The sequence below is a fragment of the Rhinatrema bivittatum genome, chromosome 11 (assembly GCF_901001135.1).
Source record: "Rhinatrema bivittatum chromosome 11, aRhiBiv1.1, whole genome shotgun sequence".
Classification (NCBI taxonomy): Eukaryota; Metazoa; Chordata; class Amphibia; order Gymnophiona; family Rhinatrematidae; genus Rhinatrema; species Rhinatrema bivittatum.
The window spans coordinates 35,860,327-35,881,551 of NC_042625.1; the positions used below are offsets into that span (position 1 = coordinate 35,860,327).

At 46.3% G+C, this 21,225-nt stretch overlaps 1 protein-coding gene across 1 annotated transcript in view; it reads left to right on the forward strand.

Moving 5' to 3' along the window:
• The window catches only part of DNAH10 (dynein axonemal heavy chain 10), a 952,322-nt gene that overhangs the window by 210,976 nt on the left and 720,121 nt on the right, over window positions 1–21,225 (forward strand). Inside the window, 1 exon segment of the mRNA XM_029571350.1 lies at window positions 10,009–10,160. Within this exon segment, the coding sequence (XP_029427210.1) occupies window positions 10,009–10,160 (152 nt within the window).

The window sequence follows — 21,225 nt, forward strand, 5'->3', positions numbered from 1 at the left end:
AGTTCTAGAGGGAGGGACCAGCAATGGAGAAGGGGCCAGCAATGGAGAATGGTGATATTAAGTCGGAGGTCCCAAAGTAAAATTTAAAAAAAAATAAATTTAAAATTGGCTCGCGGGATGAAAACCGGACGCTCAAGTTTGCCGCGTCCAGTTTCCGAACCTGTGGCTGTCAGCGGGTTTGAGAACTGACGCCGGCAAAATTGAGCGTCGGTTGTCAAACTCGCTGACAGCCGCTGCTCCTGTCAAAAAAGAGGCGCTAGGGACGTGCTAGTGCCCCTAGCGCCTCTTTTTACCGCGGGCCTTCAGGAGAGTGACCTGTGCGCGTGCCGGGAGAACGGGCACTCGCCCGCTGTCCTGCGACTTTTACTCAATCGGCCTGTTTGTTTGTTATACTGGAAAGCTGTTAATTCCCTAATTTGCACAGCCAGAGGCACACAGTAGTATGCATTAGCCAGTGGTTCCGTTTGGAGAATAGTAGCTGGATTTATAACGTTAGGGTATTCTGCTAGCACCAGTTCATTTAGTGCAAGTAAGTCTTGCACTAATCGCCACTTCCCTGAAGGTTTCAAAACTGGGAACAAGGGAGGTGAACCACTAGACTCTATTATACCATGTTTAAGAAGTGATGCAATTTCTGGTTTAATACCTTCCTCTGCTTCTCTGGCTAACAGATATTGACGCCGCATAGGACCAGTACATCCTGGTTTAAATTAAATTTCCACTGAATCTACACTCTGTCTCTACCACTAGGTCTATTATATCAGGAATTTCTTTCAGGATTTGGTCTACATTCATTTGCAAAATGTCCAAATTTCCCACAATACCAGCATTCTATATCTGTTCTCCTATCAGATTCAAAACCAGCTCCTTGTGAAGGGCTACCATACACCTCTGCCATTTATTCCCCTTCTACCTTTTACCATCCCTCTTCCACGGGCATTATTCCCTCTAGGTATAATTGCTGCACCTATTAATTGATTCTGGGGATACCAAGCATGACACCTACTTGTTCCATATTTGACATCATCTGAACTCACTGTAACCCCGGTTATCCCAGATACTTTCTCAGCAGCTCTTCTATCTAGAGAAACTTTACTTTTCTCTTCCTCTTTTCGCTTACTCAACTCCTCCATCTGCATAGAACATAATTTAGTTTAGTTAAATCATCAGCTCCTTTACTCTTTTCTCTAACATACAAATCACTGTAATGACAAGTATTGAGAAACATTTCTGACCCCAGCTTACTTTCCAGCCCTACTATCAGGTCGATACTGTAACGTGCGGTTGAAGATTTCCCATCTGTAACGTGCTGGGAGCGCACAATTCGGACGCATAAGGCAATCTAGCGATACAGTCTCCAGTTTCACACATCCTTAGCGCTTCTTAAAACAGACGCATAACCCTTTCCGCACGCAGCATGTATATGATATGTAAATGAATGAATTAGCTGTATAATGAAGGAATTAGCTATTCCCCTCCGATACTGTAACGCGCGCCCCGACTATCGCTGCCATTTTGCCCCGCGTTTAACCTGCTAACTTACCGCCTACCCCTACCCCTGCGTTAGAGGCAGGGGTAAGGGTAGGCGGCAAGTTTTCCCCCAGCCCCCTCTCACCTGCCCTGGCCGCATCCATGGATGCTGGCCTCCGGGGCAGCCCCAGTCCTCCCCCCTCCTCCCGAAGAAAAAAAAAGCGAAAAAAAAAGTTGCGAGAGAGGGGAGAGGATGGCAATCCTACGCTCGGCGACTTACTTTTGCAGCCCCCCTCCTCCGGACATCGTGGCTTCCCCCGTGCCAGTTCCCCCTCCCCTCCTCCCGAAGCAGGGCGCAAAAAGCAGCCTTGCTCTGGGAGGAGGGAAGAAGGGACTGGCAGTGTAAAGCGGCGAAGCGACTTACTTTTTGCAGCACCTTCCAGACATCGGACGACCTCTCCTGCCTCCAGCTGCTCGCGAAGATGGACGCCTGCACGGCCGCTGAAGACGTGACTTCACGACGTTTGGCGTCAGGCATGTGACGTCACGTCTTCGGCGGCCGTGCAGGCGCCATCTTCGCGAGCAGCTGGAAGCAGGAGAGGTCGTCTGATGTTCGGAAGGTGCTGCAAAAAGTAAGTCGCTTCGCCGCTTTACACTGCCAGTCCCTTCTTCCCTCCTCCCGGAGCAAGGCTGCTTTTCGCGCCCTGCTTCGGGAGGAGGGAAGAAGGGACTGGCAGTGTAAAGCGACGAAGCGACTCACCTTTTGCAGCACCTTCCGGACATCGGACGACCTCTCCTGCTGCTCGCGAAGATGGACTCCTGCACGGCCGCTGAAGACGTGACGTCACATGCCTGACGCCAAGTGTCGTGACATCACGTCTTCAGCGGCCGTGCAGGCGTCCATCTTCGTGAGCAGCTGGAGGCAGGAGAGGTCGTCCGATGTCCGGAGGGGGCTGCAAAAGTAAGTCGCTTCGCGCTTTTCGTGCTCTGCTTCGGGAGGAGGGGAAGGGGAACTGGCACGGGGGAAGCCACGATGTCCGGAGGGGGGCTGCAAAAGTAAGTCGCCGAGCGTAGGATTGCCGTCCTCTCCCCTCTATCTCTCGCAACTTTTTTTTTCACTTTTTTTTTGCTTCGGGAGGAGGGGAGAGGGGACGGCAATCCCGACTTCCTGGTATCTGTCATTTCAAATGACATTTGAAATGACAGATACCAGCGTGGCCGTGAAGCGTTAGGCCCGAGCACCCAGGTTACTGTATAGGCGCTCTATACAGTAAAATGGGTTGCGCGGGCCTAATGCTTCCCTAACACTTTGCAGACGCGGCATGCATTTGCATGCAATTAGAAGAGAGTATCGAGCGGTAGGTGACGAGAACTGTGCGTGCGGGGAACGAGGGTGCGCCGGGCACTGCCGCACTCTTTTTACCGCGGCCTTAGAGTATCGACCTGTCTATTATCTAACCTTTGCTGTATACCTTTAGGTAATGTTTTTCTTAATGCTTGGTAAAACAGAGGTAACATACCAGGCTGATTCATCTTTTAAATCTAATCACATGGGAAGACAGACAGCTACTGGATACCATTTCATTTCTAACTAAAGTAGGAAACTACTGAGAATATTTTACCTAACTTAAAAAGAAAGAAATCCTATTCTGTTCTAACCACTTGATTTTTTTAATCCATTAAACAAAGAAAGCCAAAAGCAGAAAAATAAAAAAGGAAGCTTCTCTTATCTCTATCAGATCTCTGTTTAAACAATTACAAGTATCTGCTTTATTCAAAGAGCAAGGCACTCAGAAACTAACTGCATGTGTCAACTCATTCTGCCATACAGGTTCCTTCCCTAAATAAACAGTATCTATAGTATTTCATTACACACAGATATCTAACAGGCATTCTAGTCTGATTCAGGACCCAAACATATATTATATGCAGAGAAAAGGGACAAGAGAGCCTCAAAGCCATTTACCTTCCTTATCTATCTCACATACAAGTATTTATTTACTCATCGTTTAAAGAAACCAAACCTTATTAGTTTCTGCCCAAATTCATTGCTAGCCATCCAGAGAAAGCTGACGAAACCAAACTTTCTTAAAGAATCTACTAAATTAAATTCACTTTCTGTAATATTTCTCCACAACTTTAATTCCTCATCAGTCTGTTTATACCTTTCAAACAAAAAGCAATTCATTTAAACCAGTTCTCCCCACTGTTTCCACCTGTGCATAAGAATCACCTTGAGCTTTACATGCCTCCCACTTTCTCTTACCTTCCAATACAGTTAACTCCCCAGCTCCCAGTGCCCTTTCAAGTTCTGAAACTTCCATGACAATTGTAATTTAGACCCCACTCACTGCAACCATGGCAGCAATCAGATATAAACAGAAAACCAGATTCCAAACTATACTTTTCCAAAAACTTTCATTTTGTATTTTCCTCTAATAATTGCACAGCCCTGCAAGCAAGGCAAGTACTTAAAACAATGGGCTAACTGTTGCTGTTTTTAAACCTCTTTGTATTGTTTTTTTCAGTACAAATTTATTAACAAATATACAGACAATTGAACCAAAATTACTCTTAATAAGTTTTCATTAAGTATACCAACCATAATCTACAAGTGGGCGTCCCCACAGCAGATCAAAATAAATAGTGCACTTTTTATTTACAGTTGGCCAAAGAACATCTTTTACTTGCTAACTAGAAAATTATACTTACAAGTTGATTATGTAGGCCTGATTAAATACTTGCAAACAGATCTGTCATCCCCTACCACAGTGGGGGGCACTTTCTCTTCTGGTATCACTTTAATAAACAGTCATCCAGAAATCTTCTAGGAATTACTATGCAATAAGCAAAACATCCAGAAATCTTCATCTGGGTAACTTCCTTCAGACGAGAGCCATTTTGTCCAAGTACCAGTATTAGGTTTGAACCTGTCCAGCAGATTCAGACACAAGACTGCCCAATTCACAGTAGCCGCAGCCACCAAGTCCCTGTTCGGGCGCCAAAATGTTAAGCGCCAAGCCATTCTTTATGACACTTATATCCAGGGATACAAGAACACTTTGATTTTGTAGAAAGTATAATTTTTTATTGATCAATATAAGTATTCTTGGGAGAGGCTGGATGCCATTTCTCTGACAAACAGACCACCAGCATCTCATTGTATACATGAACTGAACCTTCTTTTATAGGTAAAATTACAATATAGTACTAGGTTAAAAATTCTAAGAGTGCGTGACTACCCAGAAAATAATTTACATAGATTGTCATGTCAACAGCATGATAAGATTATCCCTAAGCTACCCTGATTATTTCTCCAAAGTGGGGCCCGTTTACCATCACTCTTTAGATAGTCTTTTGTTCGGTTAAAATCTTGCTGGTCAAGGCAATTAACACATTTTAGGCTGTGTTTACAGATGCCCCTGTAGTGAGTCTAGCCTGAGGTTCCAACAGTTTCCTTATGCTTTTGTGACCCTATAATTAGGCATCACAAACTGTCGCCATCTTCAACTGCTGTCCAGGTGTCCTTGGAATTCCTCCAGGCTCAGTAAGGCATCTGAAGTTCATATAGCCAGGAAGGATAGCAGAGGATTCTGGGTCAGTTGCCTTTCTCCATGTTGGTCTCCAGCTCAGGCACACGTATCAGAAGGTACAGAAAAGGGCGACCAAAATGATAAAGGAGTTGGAACAGCTCCCCTCTGAGGAAAGGCTAAAGAGATTAGAGCTGTTCAGTTAGGAGAAGAGATGGCGGAGGAGGCATATGATGGAGGTCTATAAAATCATGAGAAGACAGAACAAGTTAATGTAAATTGGTTGTTTATTCTTTCAGATAATATAAGGACTAGGGGGAACGTCATGAAGTTAGCAAGTAGCACATTTAAAACAAATCGAAAAAAATTCTTTTTCACTCAATGCATAATTAAGCTCTGGAATTTGTTGCCAGAAGATGTGGTTAAGGCATTAGCTTCTCTGAGTTTAAAAAGGAATTTGGACAAGTTCCTGAAGAAGTCCATAAACTCCTATTAGTTAAGTTGACTTAGGAAATAGCCATTGCTTATTATTGGTATTAGTATCATGGGATCTATTTACCGTTTGAGTAATTGCCAGGTACTTGTAATCTGGATTGGCCACTGTTTGAAACAAGATGTTAGGCTTGATGGATCCTCAGTCTGACCCAGTATGGCAGCTTCTTATGGCCTATCTGTTTTTAAACAACTGTTTGATTCAGACAAAGTCAGTTACCTCCAGGGTAGTCCAGTTGCTTCAGGATCTGGTTTGTGATCAATTTTCCTAAGAGCAAGTTTCAGCCCTTTCAGGTTTTGGCGTATTTGGGCCCATTTTGACATGCTGGATGGGACAGTGGTTTTCACAACAGAGAGGGTGGACAAGTTTCAGCGTCAAGTTTGGCAGTTTCACAGGTTACAGATTCCCAGAACTTGGAATTAACTGTAGATATTGGGCTTGATGAAATCAACCCTGGTTTTAGTTATGGGGGCAGGAGCTCACATGTGGCCATTGAAGAGGGCTTTTCTCTCATGGTGGAAAAGTGTGAAAAGTGGAATATAAATCTAAATAATAAATAATAATAATAATTCACACTTGCCAGATTACGAGACCAGACTACCACTTTAGGTGGAGGCGAAGCACAACCTAGAGTGGTGGCTCTTGGTCGACAGTTTGTCCAAAGGTATGAAATTAGGGATTTTGAAATAGCCAGTTGTTACTTCGGATGTGATTCTTGGTGGATGAGGAGCTTATTGCTAGGGTCAGACAGCACAAGCTGCTGAAAGATGGTGGAGGTAGCATTTTTCTTGTTTGGTCCAGGTTGGGAGAACCTCAAGTGTATCTACTGGCTTTGAAAAGGAATATCAGGAGCCTGTGCTTTTTCAGCTGGAAAAGGGCACCAGCATCTGTAGGTCTCAACACTTTCTCTCAGGTGTGGCCTAGGGAGGTTCTGTTTTATGTATTTTCCCCTGTGCTGTTGATAGAGTGGATGTTCCAAAAGATTTAAAGGCATTGCAGATTGGGAGTTCTTGTGGCTCAGGAGGAGACTGGAAGACTTGTGGTTCTGGTCAGAGTACAGAGACCCTTGAAGTACAATTGGGTACAGGTTTTGTTGAGACAGGACTTGGTGGTCTGTGATCAGCAGATTTGTTTTTTGTCTTGCAGCCTGGCATTTGAGAGAAGAAGTCTAAGAAATAAGGGCTACTCGGAGGATGTGGTTTCCACATTGCTTCAGATGAGGAATCACCTGACGTCCTTAGCTGATGTCTGTGTGTGGAAAGTGAATTTTGGTATAACGAGTTGAGAGTTTTTCCATTCCAGAGGTCAATATTGGATATTATGGCCTTTTTATAGAAAGGGTTACAAAGGGGTCTTGCCTTGAATTTGCTTAAAGGTCATGTGGCGGTGTTGTCTTGCTCCAGGGGAAAGATTTGGAATAGTTCTTTAGCAACTCATTCAGATGTCATTAGATTCCTAAGAAGGGTTAAGCAGGAGTGGCTTCCAGTTAGGGGGTTGATCCCATGTTGGAGTCTTAATCTGGTTTCGAAGTCTTGGGTAAGACTCAATTTGTATGCCTTAGGAAAGCATCACTGAAGGATCTTACTTTACAGGCGGTGTTTTTAGTTACGATTTGTTCAGCAAGTGTCTAGGAATTGCAGGCCTGGTCTTGCAGGGATTCCTTTTTAAGGATTGCGGAGTAGGGTTTGTTGATTTGCACATTCCCTATTTCTTGCTGAACGTGGTTTCCAGTTCCATTTGGTGCAATTGGTGGAATTACTAGTTTTTAAAAGAGCAATATTTACAAAAGTTCTAAAGAAACCCATGTTTTGGATATGCAAAGAACTTTAAGGTATTTGAAGGTGACAGATGCTTTTCCATACATAGAAACATAGATACATAGAAATGGCAGAAAAGGACCAACGGTCCATCCACTCTGCCCAGCAAGTTTATGGTAGTTTCTGTTGAGCCATACAAGTCCCCCATTCTTATCAGTTTCGCCCCCATTCTTATCAGTTTCCCAGACTGTCAGTCAGGGCCCTTGTTGGTTGCTGTTAGAGTCCAATTCCCTGTTTCCTTCTGCCGTAGAAGCAGAGAATAATGTTGGAGTTGAGGGTAATGTTGTTGGAGTTGCATCGAGAGTTTCAGGCTTATTGATTAAGGGTATTAACAGTCGCACCAGCAAGCTACCCACCACGTTTATTTTTCCCAGACCGCAAAATTCAATGTCCTAGTTATTTGCTGTCTATAATGAATTCCCTTTTCCTCCTTTCTCCTTGAAGCAGAGAGCAATGATGGAATTGTGGCTTATTGTTAAGGGTAGTAATCGCTACACCAGCAAGTTACCCCCATGTACTCATTTCTTCGTTTCTATCCTTTAGGGATCCACAGTGTTTATTCCATGCCACTTTGAAATCTTTCACCATTTTTGTCTTCACCACCTCCTCCAGAAGGGCATTCCAGGCATTCACCACTCTCTCCGTGAATAAATATTTCCTGACATTGGTTCTGAGTCATCCTCCCTGGAGTTTCATTTCGTGACCCCTAGTTCTACTGATTTCTTTCTAATGGAAAAGGTTTGTCGATTGTGCATCATTAAAACCTTTCAGGTATCTGAAGGTCTGTATTATATCTCCCCTGCACCTCCTCTCCTCCAGGGTATACATATTTAGGTCCTTCAACCTCTCCTCATAAGTCATTTGATGGAGTCCTCCCACCATTTGGTTGTCCCTGTCTCTGTCCCTGTCTCTTTTGAGATACGATCTCCAGAACTGAACACAGCACTCCAGGTGAGGCCCCACCAAGGACCTGTAGAAGGGGATTGTCACCTCCCCCTTTTTTTTTTTTTTTACTAGTTATTCCTCTCTCTATGCAGCCCAGCATTCTTCTGACATTAGCTATCACATTGTTATATTGTTTTGCTGTCTTCAGATTGCTAGACACTATCACCCCAAGGGCTCTCTCTTTCTCCGTGCACAACAGCCCTTCGCCTCCCATCACATACAGCTCTTTTGGATTATTGCACCCCCAGATGCATAATGGACCATTTGTTTGTGCTGTTGATCAGACACATGAAAGGACATGTCTGATTCTAAGGAGTATATCACTAGATGGCTTATAGAAGCTAGTGCTTCTTCATGCATTTGCAGTGGACTAGCAATTCCAGAAGATGTCAGGGTGTACTCTACTAGGGCCTAGGCAACATTGTCAATTTGTATCACCACAAGAAGTTTGTAGGACTTCTATTTGGTCTTTATTCCATTCTTTTTACAGACATTATTGTCTGGAGTTGCAGACTCAGGACACAACCTCTTTTGGTTTGAACATTTTTAGAACATGTCTTTTAGGGTCCCTCCCAGTTTAGAGGTGGCTTGAGTACATCCCCATGTGTCTGGACTGGTCTGGTAAGGATGATGAAGATAAAATTAGATTTCTTACCTGCTAATTTTCTTTCCTTCAGTCCTAACAGACCACCTGGTTTTCCTGTAGCTTGCTTATCTGTGCATATGTTTTTGCAGAATAAAAGTTCTTGAGGTTCCAGTATCTTGAAGTTTTTAGGGCCCTTTTGGTTAGGGGGTCGTATATTTGAGAATTCACAGTGTGTGTGTTACAGTTTTCAGGCTTACCCCTGCTCACACTGTGGGGGTTTGCTTTGGGAAGGAAATACAGAAAGGCTGAAGATGGCACTATTCCTTACATAGGCTATTTCCAGCAAAGCTTTCATTCTTTGTCTCCATCTGTTGATAGGGGAGAAAAACCCAGGAATCTGGACTGGTCTGGTATGATGCAAGGAAAGAAAATTGGCAGGTAAGAAACTTAATTTTTACCTTTCTGTGGATAAAGCACAGTTTTACCTGCAAGAAATGCCTTTGAAAATTACTCTCTATAGGATAATATATCATGCTGTCAATTTAAAAAAAGTGCTTGATTTAATTTTCAAATATTTTTGACTCTATGCATGTATTTGTGCAAATCTTACAAAATACCAGATAATCTTTTGTCTCTTTTCCAAGAGTTCTTTCTTAAGGCAGTTGATGACTCTTCTTCAACTTCAATAAGTTGATCATGACGAATTTCAAATGCACAACAGTGACACCTATTGGTCGGATTCAGGATTTTTGCATACCAGGATCTACAGTCTGTTACCCCCTGTCAAACACTGTTGCTCTGATGACTGAATTATAGAGCATGAAGGATTGGGGTATAAAAATGGGGGTAAAACATCTGAAAGCTATGAATGAAGGCTCAGGAAGCTGTAGACTTAGCTTTGGCTGGGTTCCAGTCCTATGAAAATGATTTTAAGTTACTTCATGTGACCATGATAAGCAGTTTTATCCCTGATAAAGGTTCTTCAGAAACAAAATGTCAACTTCTTGGACTGTTTTGTGTGTAATGAATAACTTTTCTTTACGATCTTTACCAAAGTGCCTGTTATTTTTTTAAATCATATTTTAAAGCTAAATGTTCCAGATATAGGGCTTGATTACATTATAATGTTATAGAATTTTGGAATCCTAATTCCATCCTTTTTTCTAGGTACACAGATGGACTGAAACGTATGTTAATGAGTTATGACAAACTGATGGAATCAATAAATGACGCGGAGGCTCAGCTTCTTGACGAACACATTAAAGACCTGTGGAAAGTATTTCGATCAGGTTACAAACGACTGAACTGGAATTCCTTAGGTATCAGAGCTTATATTTACCAGTATATATTGAGTTTTACCTGGCTTCACAAATTTGTAGGGCAATTTTGTTAACAGCCCATAGAAATTTACAGGCAAATTCCACCAGTTTTCAAAGTGAAATTACACATTTAAGATTGCTTTGGAAATGACTCTGGCAAAGCTACCTATTAATTTATATGGGTACTTTTGCTGAGAAAATTTACATGCATCCTTTTTAAAATGAAAAAGTATGTGCATAAATGGAAAACCTGCCGAGACCCCATCCCCGAAATGCCTTTTTCAAATGTGGGTACATTTATGCACATTCATGGCTTATGTGCTTAGGATTTCTCATTTCTCTGGTGGGCGATTTTGCAACATGTCATTTCATGTACGTTGTTTTATATGCGGAAAGGGCTTTGAAAATTACCCCTTTAGAGAGTAATCAACATAGGTTTTTTCATGCATAAACCTGTTTATCGGCATAAAAACCCCTTTTGAAAGTTGTCCCTGTGTATGCGACCAAGAGTATGCACGCTCATTACAGCTCACCTGCTTTTAGCCACATTGAAAAGGGGTAGGGCTGGGGTAGGGAACGTAAAATATACACTAGGATTTCATTTTGAAATTCATGCATGTACTTTTATTATGCGTACTTTGTGCCTGCAAAGTCTGTGGCTATAAAGCACCTGTGTTCTCCCAGGACAAGCAGGATGGTAGTCCTCACATATGGGTGACATCATCAGATGGAGCCCTGTCATGGAATATTTAATGGCACACTGAGCGTGCCCAGCATAGCACTAACCCTGTAGCCATCAGGGGTCCCCTTTCAGTCTCTTTTTTTCCACGCTGCAAGTTGCCTCGCGGTTAGGAGCTCTGTAAGAAATTCTCACAACTTTCCTCACAGAACTATTTGAAGTTTATCTTCTTAAATTCACCCTCACCGGGGTCCTCATCGCACTCCGTTCCCTCCGACGCTCGGTAAGTGTTTTTCCCGTGATTTGCGGTTGGTTCCCGGCAGCATACCTCTCGGTGCCTGACGGTTACCAACTGCGTGCCCGCCTCTTTTTCGATGGCGACCGGGTTTAGAAAATGCCTCGCGGGTCTGAGGACCATGTCCATCACGGACCCGCACAGTATTTGTGTTTTGTGCTTAGGTCCCTTGCACAACATTTGTCAATGCCCTAGTTGTGCACAAATGACCCCCAAAGGCTGGGGCGCTCGTCTGGACAAGATGGAGCATTTGTTTGCTTCAAAACGTTCTGCTCCATCGATGTAAGTTCAAGCTCCATCGACCTCGGAGATGCCCCGCCAGGAACATCGTGGAGCAGATGACCGTCCATCACCACCACAATCGAAGGCATCGGCGTCATTATCCTCTGTGCCGGAGAAGGACCAGACCGAACATCGAGGGAAACACTGGCACCGGCACTGACGGGCGTCCCCAACTGGAGCCGACACTGATACCGCAGCGTCATCGACTTCCATTCAGCCGCCTGTGAAGAGGGCTCGGGGAGAGGAGCCCCCATCCTCCTCTGGACCCGTGACCTCTAGGTGTTCCTCACAGATACCGGTGCTGGGCACCGAGCCTCCACGGGCCCCTGTGGAAGCTCCGGTGACGCCTAGCCTGCTTCCTACCCCAGTTGCCGTGCCATCCATGCTGGCTTTTCGGGAGGTGTTGGACTGCATAGTCCAAGAGGCAGTGCTGAATGCCCTACGAGGCTTCCAATCGTCGCCGGTGCCGGCCCTTATACCAGCACCAGAACTGGCTCTCTCGATGTTCGCACCACTCCTCGTGCGCCTCGATATGCTCATCGGTGCCTTGCTGACTTAACCTGTGCCACCAGACACGCTGGCACTGAGTCATCCATTGAGGCCTCCGCAGGTCCCGATTCCAATACTGGGTTCCTCGGAGGAGGAAAAATTGATTCCCGGCCAGATCCCTCCATGGGAACCACCGATGCCGGAACCCATGCCAGGTTCATCGGAGCTATCTCTGCCCAAGCGCACCTCATCTGCTCCGGTGCCCTCGATGCCAGCACAGATTCTTTCGATGTCACATCCATCAATGCCTTTCCACCCTCTCAGCTTTGGCATACTTCCTCCCTGGGAAGGGGAAAGTCCCTATAATCCATGGGAAGATGCATCCTCAGATGATTCCTCACAAGCTTCCAAGGAATTGCTCTCAGAGCCTTCACCCCCAGGAGAAAGGCGACGATCTCCTCCGGAAGACCTCTCCTTTGCGCAGTTTTGACAAAGAGATGTCTGAAACTACCTTTTCCACTGTTACAGAGGAAGATGCTTGCCACAAGATATTGGAGGTCTTACAATTCATAGATGCTCCAAAAGATATAATGGCAATACCAGTGCACGAAGTTCTTCCTGACTTTCACCGTTTGTGGGACCATCTAGGTACTGTACCTTCAGTCAACAGAAAGACAGATGCCACATACCTGGTCCAACAGCCCCAGGTTTTCAGAAAAGTCAGCTGCCCCACCATTCTATAGTTGTGAAATCAGCTCAGAAAAAGGCTAAACGATCGCGTCCAATTCCTCTGCTCCTCTGGTAAGGAACAGAAGGCATTAGATGCATTGGGACGAAGAGTTTTCCAGGGTCCATGTTGATAGCGTGAATAGCAGCATATCAGTTTATACATGACCCCAATATAATAGAAGTCTCTGGAAACAAGTCCAGGAATTTGCGGAGACCTTACCACAGCAACAGCAAGAGACCTTGTCCTCCATCCTACAAAAGGATTGGAAGCAGGCAAACATGAGGTCAGAGCTGCTTACGATTCTTTCAAAACAGCATCCAGAGTCTCAGCAGCAGGCATCAGTGCTAGGCGCTGGGCCTGACTCAAGGCCTCAGACCTATGACCAGAAGTGCAGGACAAACTTGCAGATCTACCCTGTAGAGGAGACAACCTGTTCGGGGACAAATCCAGGACGCAGTGGCCCATTAAGAACCTCATGAGACCCTGCGTCAGTTGTCAACTGTCTCCCTAGATGTTTCCTCCGTAGCCCATAGGGGCACATGTAGGGACATCAGAAAACAATTCTACAGGCCATGCAGATATTACCCTTCTGCGTCCTGTGCATGACCAGCTTGGGCACCTCAGAGGGGACATGCACGCCAAGCGAGAATGCCTAGACCACAGCCAGCTCCACAGCTGGCCCTGCGGCTGGATTTTGACTACTTTCCAGAGAGCAGCAGCCATTCTCCAGTGGGAGGCTGCCTTTGCCAGTTTGCAACCAATTGGCACCCATTTACCATGGACCAGTGGGTATTGTCCTCATAACCCACGGTTACCATCTAAATTTTTCAAAAATACCCCCGGACTTCCCACCCATTCCATTCCGGAGCTGGGATCATCACACAGGACTACTCGAGTCAGAGCTCTCGACCCTTCTGTCGGTCAGAGCCATGGAACCAGTTCCACTGAGTCAGCAGGGGAGAGGGTTCTACTCCAGATACTTCCTAATTCCAAAAAAGACTGGTGGCCTCCGGCCTATTCTGGATATCCATACCTTGAACACATTTCTTCACAAGGAATGGTTCAGAATAGTATCCCTGGGCACCATGCTTCCTCTGCAACAACAGGGGGATTGGCTTTGCTCTCGGGACCTTTAAGACGAATACACCCATATTGAAATCTTCCCTCCTCATTGCAAGTATCTGCGATTCGAGGTGGGTCACGGGCACTAACAAGACAAGGTACTACCATTCGGCCTGATTTCGGCGCCCCGAGTGTTCACAAAGTGCCTGGCAGTCATGGCTGCACAGTTACACTGCAGGGGCGTATACGTTTTTCCATACCTGGACGACTGGTTCATAAAAAGCCAGTCCAAACAAGGAGCCCTCGACTCCTTAGGTCTCACCATAAGACTTCTAAACTCATTTGGATTTCTAATCAATTACTCGAAATCCCATTTAACACCATCTCACCATCTCTCCTTTATAGGAGCAGAACTGGACATGACACTAGCCAAGGCATTGTTACCCAACGACTGCACCATTACGCTGTTCAAACTTTGCCAGATCTATTCGCTGCAGAAAAAGAACCTCAGCTGGACACCTACTCAAGTTGCTCGGCCATATGCATCAACAGTCCACTTCACCCCAATGGCACGCCTCGCCATTGAGAGTGCTACAATGGACTCTAAAGCTCAGTGGCGACAAGCTGCTCACTGCTTCGTCCCTGGTACACATCACCAGCAGCTTCGTCTGTCCCTTGCCTGGTGGGCACACAGAGCCAGCTTACATGTGAGTCTTCCTTTCCAGCAACCGCTCCTCAGGTGACCTTAACCACGGATGCCTCCAACCTAGGTTGGGGAGCCCATGTCCTAGGCCTTCAAACTCAAGGGACAACAGCTGAAGCAACCTCTCAGATCAACTTTCTGGAGCTTTGGGTGATGCGGTACGCCCTTTATGCATTCCAGGACTGCCTCTCCAACAAAGTTGTCTTGATTCAAACAGACAACCAAGTTGCAATGTGGTACCTGAACAAACAGGAGGGCACGGTCTCTTACCTGCTCTGCCAGGAGGCAGCACAGATTTGGGCCTGGGCCCTGCCACATGCCATACTACTGCAAGCCACTTATCTAGCAGGCACACAGAATGCACAGGCGGACTGCCTCAGCCAACATTTCCAGCCCCACGAGTGGTCTCTGGATCCCTCGGTCGCGAGCAGAATCTTCCACAGGTGGGGTCAGCCGACCATTGACCTCTTTGTGTCCAGTCAGAACCACAAAGAGGAGCGCTTCTGCTCCCTGTACAGGGAGCGACAAGCACCAACCATGGATGCCTTCGCCCGTCCCTGGAACACAGGCCTGCTATATGCATATCCTCCGATTCCGCTAATAAGCAAGACTCTAGTGAAGCTACAACAGGACCGAGGCTTAATGATACTCATAGCCCCGTATTGGCCATGCCAAGTTTGGTTCCCCATACTTCTCGACCTCTCTGTCCAGGAATCCATTCGCCTGGGCACGTCGCCCAACCTCATAACACAAAATCACGGCAAGTTATCCACTGAACCTCTAGACCCTGTCTCTGACGTCCTGGATATTGAAAGGTTGATACTACAACCACTCAATCTTTCTAGTGACATCTCTCAAGTCCTCGTAGTTTCACGGAAGCCTTTCACGCAGAGGTCTTACCGCTCTAAATGGAAGAGGTTTACCTTGTGGTGCACATAGAAGGGTTTGGTCCCCTTTTCTTGCACCACATCGAATCTGTTAGACTATCTCTGGCACTTCTCGGAATCTGGTCTTCAGACGTCATCTATCCAAGTACACCTTAGTGCCATCTCTGCTTACCATCAAGGAGTAGGGAATTCCCTGATAACGGCTCAACCCCTGGTGAGTCGCTTCATGAGATGCTTATTATAGCTTAAGCCTCCTCTGCGGCCACCGGTTGTAGCATGGGACCTCAATGTTGTCCTTGCACAGCTCATGCACACTCCTTTTGAGCCCTTGCACTCCTGCGAACTCAGATACCTTACATGGAAAGTTCTTTTCCTAGTAGCCATTACATCTGCTCGCAGGGTAAGTGAGTTACAGGCCCTTGTGACCTTCTCACGTACACAAGGTTCCTCCATGAAGGGTGGTTGTCCGCACTCACCCTAAATTCCTTCCTAAAGTGGTAAAGGATTTCCACTTAAATCAGTCCATAGTCTTGCCCACTTTCTTCCCAAGGCCTCACGCTTACCCGGGTGAGCGAGCTCTGCACACCTTGAACTGTAAGCGTGCGCTTGCATTTTATTTAGAACGCACCGCAGTCCATAGGAAGTCCACCCAACTCTTTGTTTCTTTTGATAAAAACAAACTTGGAGTTGCGGTGGGCAAGCAGACACTCTCCAATTGGTTGGCAGACTGCATTGCATTCTGCTACCAGCAAGCAGGCCTTCCACTGCAGGGACAAATGAAAGCACACTCCTTCAGAGCCATGGCAACATCAGTAGCACACTACCGTTCAGTACCGATTGCCGACATCTGCAGGGCTGCGACATAGAGCTCGCTCCATACCTTAGCAGCTCAATACTGTCTAGACAGGGCTGGACGACAAGACTCTGTCTTTGGCCAGTCTGTCCTAAGGAATTTATTCCCAGTGTAGAAACCCAACTCATCCTACCTCGACCCACTGTGAATTTCAGGCTGCCTTATTATTGCCAACAGCACCACAGTTGTTGTGCCTGTTGCACATTTTGAGTGCAGATTGGCCTCCTTTGTTATGAGTCAGCCTGTAGCTTGCTATTCACCCATGTGTGAGGACTACCATCCTGCTTGTCCTGGGAGAAAGCAGAGTTGCTTACCTGTAACAGGAGTTCTCCCAGGACAGCAGGATGTTAGTCCTCATGAAACCCACCCGCCATCCCGTGGAGTTGGGTTTGTTACCGTTTTCTTATTTTATTTTTTGCTCTTACTTTTGCTACAAACGAGACTGAAGGGGGATCCCTGGTGGCTACAGGGTTAGTGCCATGCTGGGCCTGCTCAGTGTCCCAGTCAAAGTTCTAGAAACTTTGAGAAAAGTATTCTATGACAGGGCTCCATCTGATGAGGTCACCCATATGTGAGGATTAACATCCTACTGTCTTGGGAGAACACCTGTTACAGGTAAGCAACTCTGCTTTCTCCACTGCCCTTTCAAATGGAAATTTCGCTTAGGGGTTGGGGCTGCTTCCTTTGAACATGAGCTTGCAGGTCTCCAGGTACAAAGCACCCATAGTATTATAACTTCTAAGGGGACATTGAAAATTGCCTTGTAAAGTTCTGAATTATACACCCCTAGCAACTCTCACTGGCTGGAATTTTTGGAATTGTTTTTGTCAAAGTGTTAGCAAGCATTTATAAAACTTCTGACTGCCTTTGGAGAGGATATATTTATTCCTAGAAGGCAAGTGGCAACACCTGTCAACTTATAATACAAGAAAAACAGCTTCTATAGTTAAACATTTTTTTGTTGGTTTGGATAGACACTTGGGTTGGCTTTCTGTGGAAGTGTTGCACTATGCATGTGGTCCCAGCTTTCAGCAAGCAAAATGTACATATGGGTTAAGAATGTTTGATGTAGTTTCCAAAAGCAAAGTTTAATTTTACAAGCCATGAAAACTTACAGAAGGCTACTGAGATACACCCTGCTAGTTCTTATTTACACTGACCATACATTTTTTATTCTCCATGGATAAACAGAAGTCTGTCACATATCTGAGTGATGTTATTTGATGGCACCATAGCTGTGAAGTAAGGCTTTTATTCTTCTGAGCATGTGCAGTGTGCTACACATGTCCAATAGCTATGTCAGCCCTCTGTCTGTTCCTTTCCATGGAGCCAACACGACATAACTCTGTAGTGGTTTGTGATTCTTTTTGAGGCTCCTTGAGGAAACAAAAACTAAAATTAAAATTAAACAGCCGGTTCCTGTTCATATCCCAGATCAGTCCAGATACATGGATTTTGTTCCCTACTAGCAGATGGAGACAGAGAAGAAAAGCTTTACTGACATGGCTACTAAGCCTAGTGTGCCACCTGCAGTCCTTCGGTATTTCTCTGACTCCAGAGATGGTAGAGGTGTAAAACCTTCAGTCTAGAGTTTGAAGTAAAAAAAAAAAAAAGATTTGAGTACTTCCTGGGGTGTCAGGCTTCAAGAGGGGCCATCTCTCAAATTGAGTGGCAGAGCAGGGGCATTGTTGACACCAACTGGATTCAGTGTATTGATGGTAGGGACACAGAAAGCCAGTGGTCTGGTTCCCTCTGTGTCTTTCATGTGGCCTGCTCTCCTTCTCCCTGTTTTCTGACAGAAAAGGGAAGTATTGCTTCCTATACCTTTTGTTTGCCTGGCTAGAATTGCCAAAACAAAAAAAAAGATTGTCTGTGTGTGGATGAGGCAAGGGGTGTGTGCCCAGAAGCAGGTATTAACTGGCTCAGGGAGCACGGCTGAGGGAGCACATGGCTGCACATTAGGGCTGTGGAGACAACTGGGGTCTGGCACAGATTCACCGCGGGTTGGCCTTAGGCATTGCAAAGCAGGAATGTGCATTTATTTTAAATGAAACTGCAAAACACGATGAATAAGGCTAATTCGTTTCATTTGGGGGGGCCCGAAATGATCAGGGGGGGCCTTCAAATAAAACAAATCTTATTTGTTTGTTTCATTTCTTCTCACAGGACAAGCAGGATGGTAGTCCTCACATATGGGTGACATCATAGGATGGAGCCCAATCACGGAACACTTTTGTCAAAGTTTCTAGAACTTTGACTGGCACCTACTGGGCATGTCCAGCATGGCACTAAACCTGCAGCCAGCAGGGGTCCCCCTTCAGTCTTCTTTTTTCCGCGCAGCAGTAGCAACGCGGGTTAAGGAGCTCCACAGAGATTCCTGACAGGAATTTTCCTCATGGAATTACTAAAAACTTTCATACCCACAGGGGTCCCTCCTTCGAATTTTTGACTCTGCGGTACTCTGGTAAGTTTTTACCCGTTTTTGGTCGATTCCCGTCGAGTTTGGCCCTCGTGGCCTACTGGCCGACAACCGTACCGCAGCTCAGTTTTTTCAGAGGCCATGGTGTCGGGGTTCCGTCGGTACCTGGACTGTACTCGCACCATGCCCATAACAGACCCTCATAAAGTCTGTGTAATGTGTCTTGGGTGCGAACATGATGTCTTGACCTGCACCAAATGTGCCTTAATGACACCTAAAGGTCGCAAGGCCAGAATGGAGAAGATGGAACTTCTCTTCTGTTCTCAGACCCCGACGCCATCTATTGCATTGACGTCGTCCGAACCGGCACCATCCACTTCGCGCCAGTATTGACCACCGGCCGGTGACCGCCCGGCGTTGACGACTTCTCGGCCTTCGACTTCGTCTACCCCTTTCAGGACCGAGGGGATCGTAGAGAGAAGCATCGACACCGGAAGTCTCTGACCATTGAGGAAGGAAAATCATCGACCTCGCCATCGTCCGAGCCGCCATTGAAAAAACCTCGTCCAGAAAAGGCACCAACCCTTTCTGCGACCGGGTCACTGAGGCAACCCTCACCCGGACGGGTATTGGAAGCCGCGACTCCGCCTTTAACGGTGGGCTATGCCTCTGCCTCCTTCTTCCCTTCCGGAGCCGGGGCTGCTTGCTCCAGGACTCCCTGAAGAACTGGACCGGATGGTTCAGGAAGCCATCGATAAGGCGATGCACAGGCTCCAAGGTCCCCCGGCGCCGAAATCTGTGCTGATCGCGGAACCGACCATCGATCCCATTCCGGCAGCATTGGAACCACTGCTCTCGAATATGGAAGTGCTTCTAGCTGCTCTTCCACCGATGGATCCTGGGTCACTGATGGCTCCAGTGCCTTCCCCGCTTACCCTGTCATTGGGAGGGGAAACACCGTTCCGCATTCCTCCATCAGGAGTCCTGCCGATGCCTCAACCATCGATGCTGATGCACCCTTTGGCGCTACCGATCCATCCATCGATGCCCTCGATGCCTTCATCGGTGCCTCCAGTACTTCCCTCGATGCCTTCGGAGCCTAGACCGGGACCTTCAGGAATACCATCGTCCCGTCCTTCTCAGGTTCCTAGTGGGGCAGGTGCTGACCCTTATGACACCTGGACAGACGATTCTTCTCAAGACACCGATGACTTGCCATCGCCACCTTCTCCTACTGAAAGCAGGAAGCGTTCTCCTCCAGAGGACCTATCCTTCATAAATTTTGTGAAGGAAATGTCTGAATTGGTTCCCTTCCAATTGCAGACTGAACAAGATGACAGACATTAAATGATGGAGTTGTTACAATTCCTGGATGCTCCCAAGGAAATAACCTCCATCCCTATTCACCAGGTTCTTTTGGATCTTCTCAAAAAGAACTGGGAACACCCTGGTTCTGTTGCTCCAGTCAACAGAAAAGCTGATACCACTTATTTGGTCTAGTCAGCCCCAGGTTTCCAGAAAACTCAGCTGGATCACCAATTTGTGATTGTAGAATCTAACCAAAAAAGGGCAAAAAGATCAAAACCCCACCCTTCCTTTCCCCCAGTTAAGGTACAGAAATTCCTGGAGCAGGAGGTCTCCCTCCTCCTCCAGTCCAGAGCAATAGAACCAGCACCTTACTCTCAACCAGGCCTAGGATTCTATTCCCGGTATTTTCTAATCCCCAAAAAATCAGGCGGCGTTTGTCCAATCCTGGACCTACGTGCCCTCAACAAGTACCTCCAACGAGAAAAGTTCAAGATGGTAACCTTAGGTTCTTTCCTTCCTCTTCTACAAAGAGGAGACTGGCTCTGCTCTCTCGATCTCCAAGATGCGTACACACACATTGCGATAAATCCATCTCATCGCAGGTTCCTGAGATTTCTAGTAGGCCCCAAGCACTGTCAATACCGAGTGCTCCCATTCGGCCTGGCATCTGCACCACAAGTCTTCACCAAGTGCTTCGTAGTAGTAGCAGCCTTCCTCAGGACTCAAGGTATTCACGTCTACCCCTAACTAGACAATTGGTTGATCAGGGCTCCCACTCAGCAAGCTGCTCTGTCGTCCCTACGTCTTACTTTACACACTCTGACTTCGCTAGGATTTCTCATCAACTACGCAAAATCCTGCTTAGTCCCATCTCAAACTTTATCATTCATAGAGGCAGACTTGGACACCTTGCAGGCAAAGGCATTTCTGCCTCGACAGTGAGCTTTCACTCTCATCTCTCTCGCACATCAACTACAGACTCAGCGCCGCACGACTGCACGCCACATCCTCATCCTACTGGGACACATGGCGTCCTTAGTACAGGTTACCCCAATGGCCCGCTTGGCCATGAGAGTCATGCAGTGGACTCTAAGGTCACAATAGACTCAGTCCATCCAACCTCTATCCACCACTGTCCACATCACCGACTCACTCTGTCAGTCTCTAGCCTGGTGGAAAAATCAGATCAATCTCCTCCAAGGCCTGCCCTTCCAGGCTGCAGACCCTCAAATAATTCTCACCACCTATGTTTCTAACCTCAGCTGGGAAGCCCATGTGGCCGAATTGCAAACACAAGGAACTTGGTCTCCAGAGGAAGCCAAACACCAAATCAATTTCCTGGAGCTGCGAGCAATCAG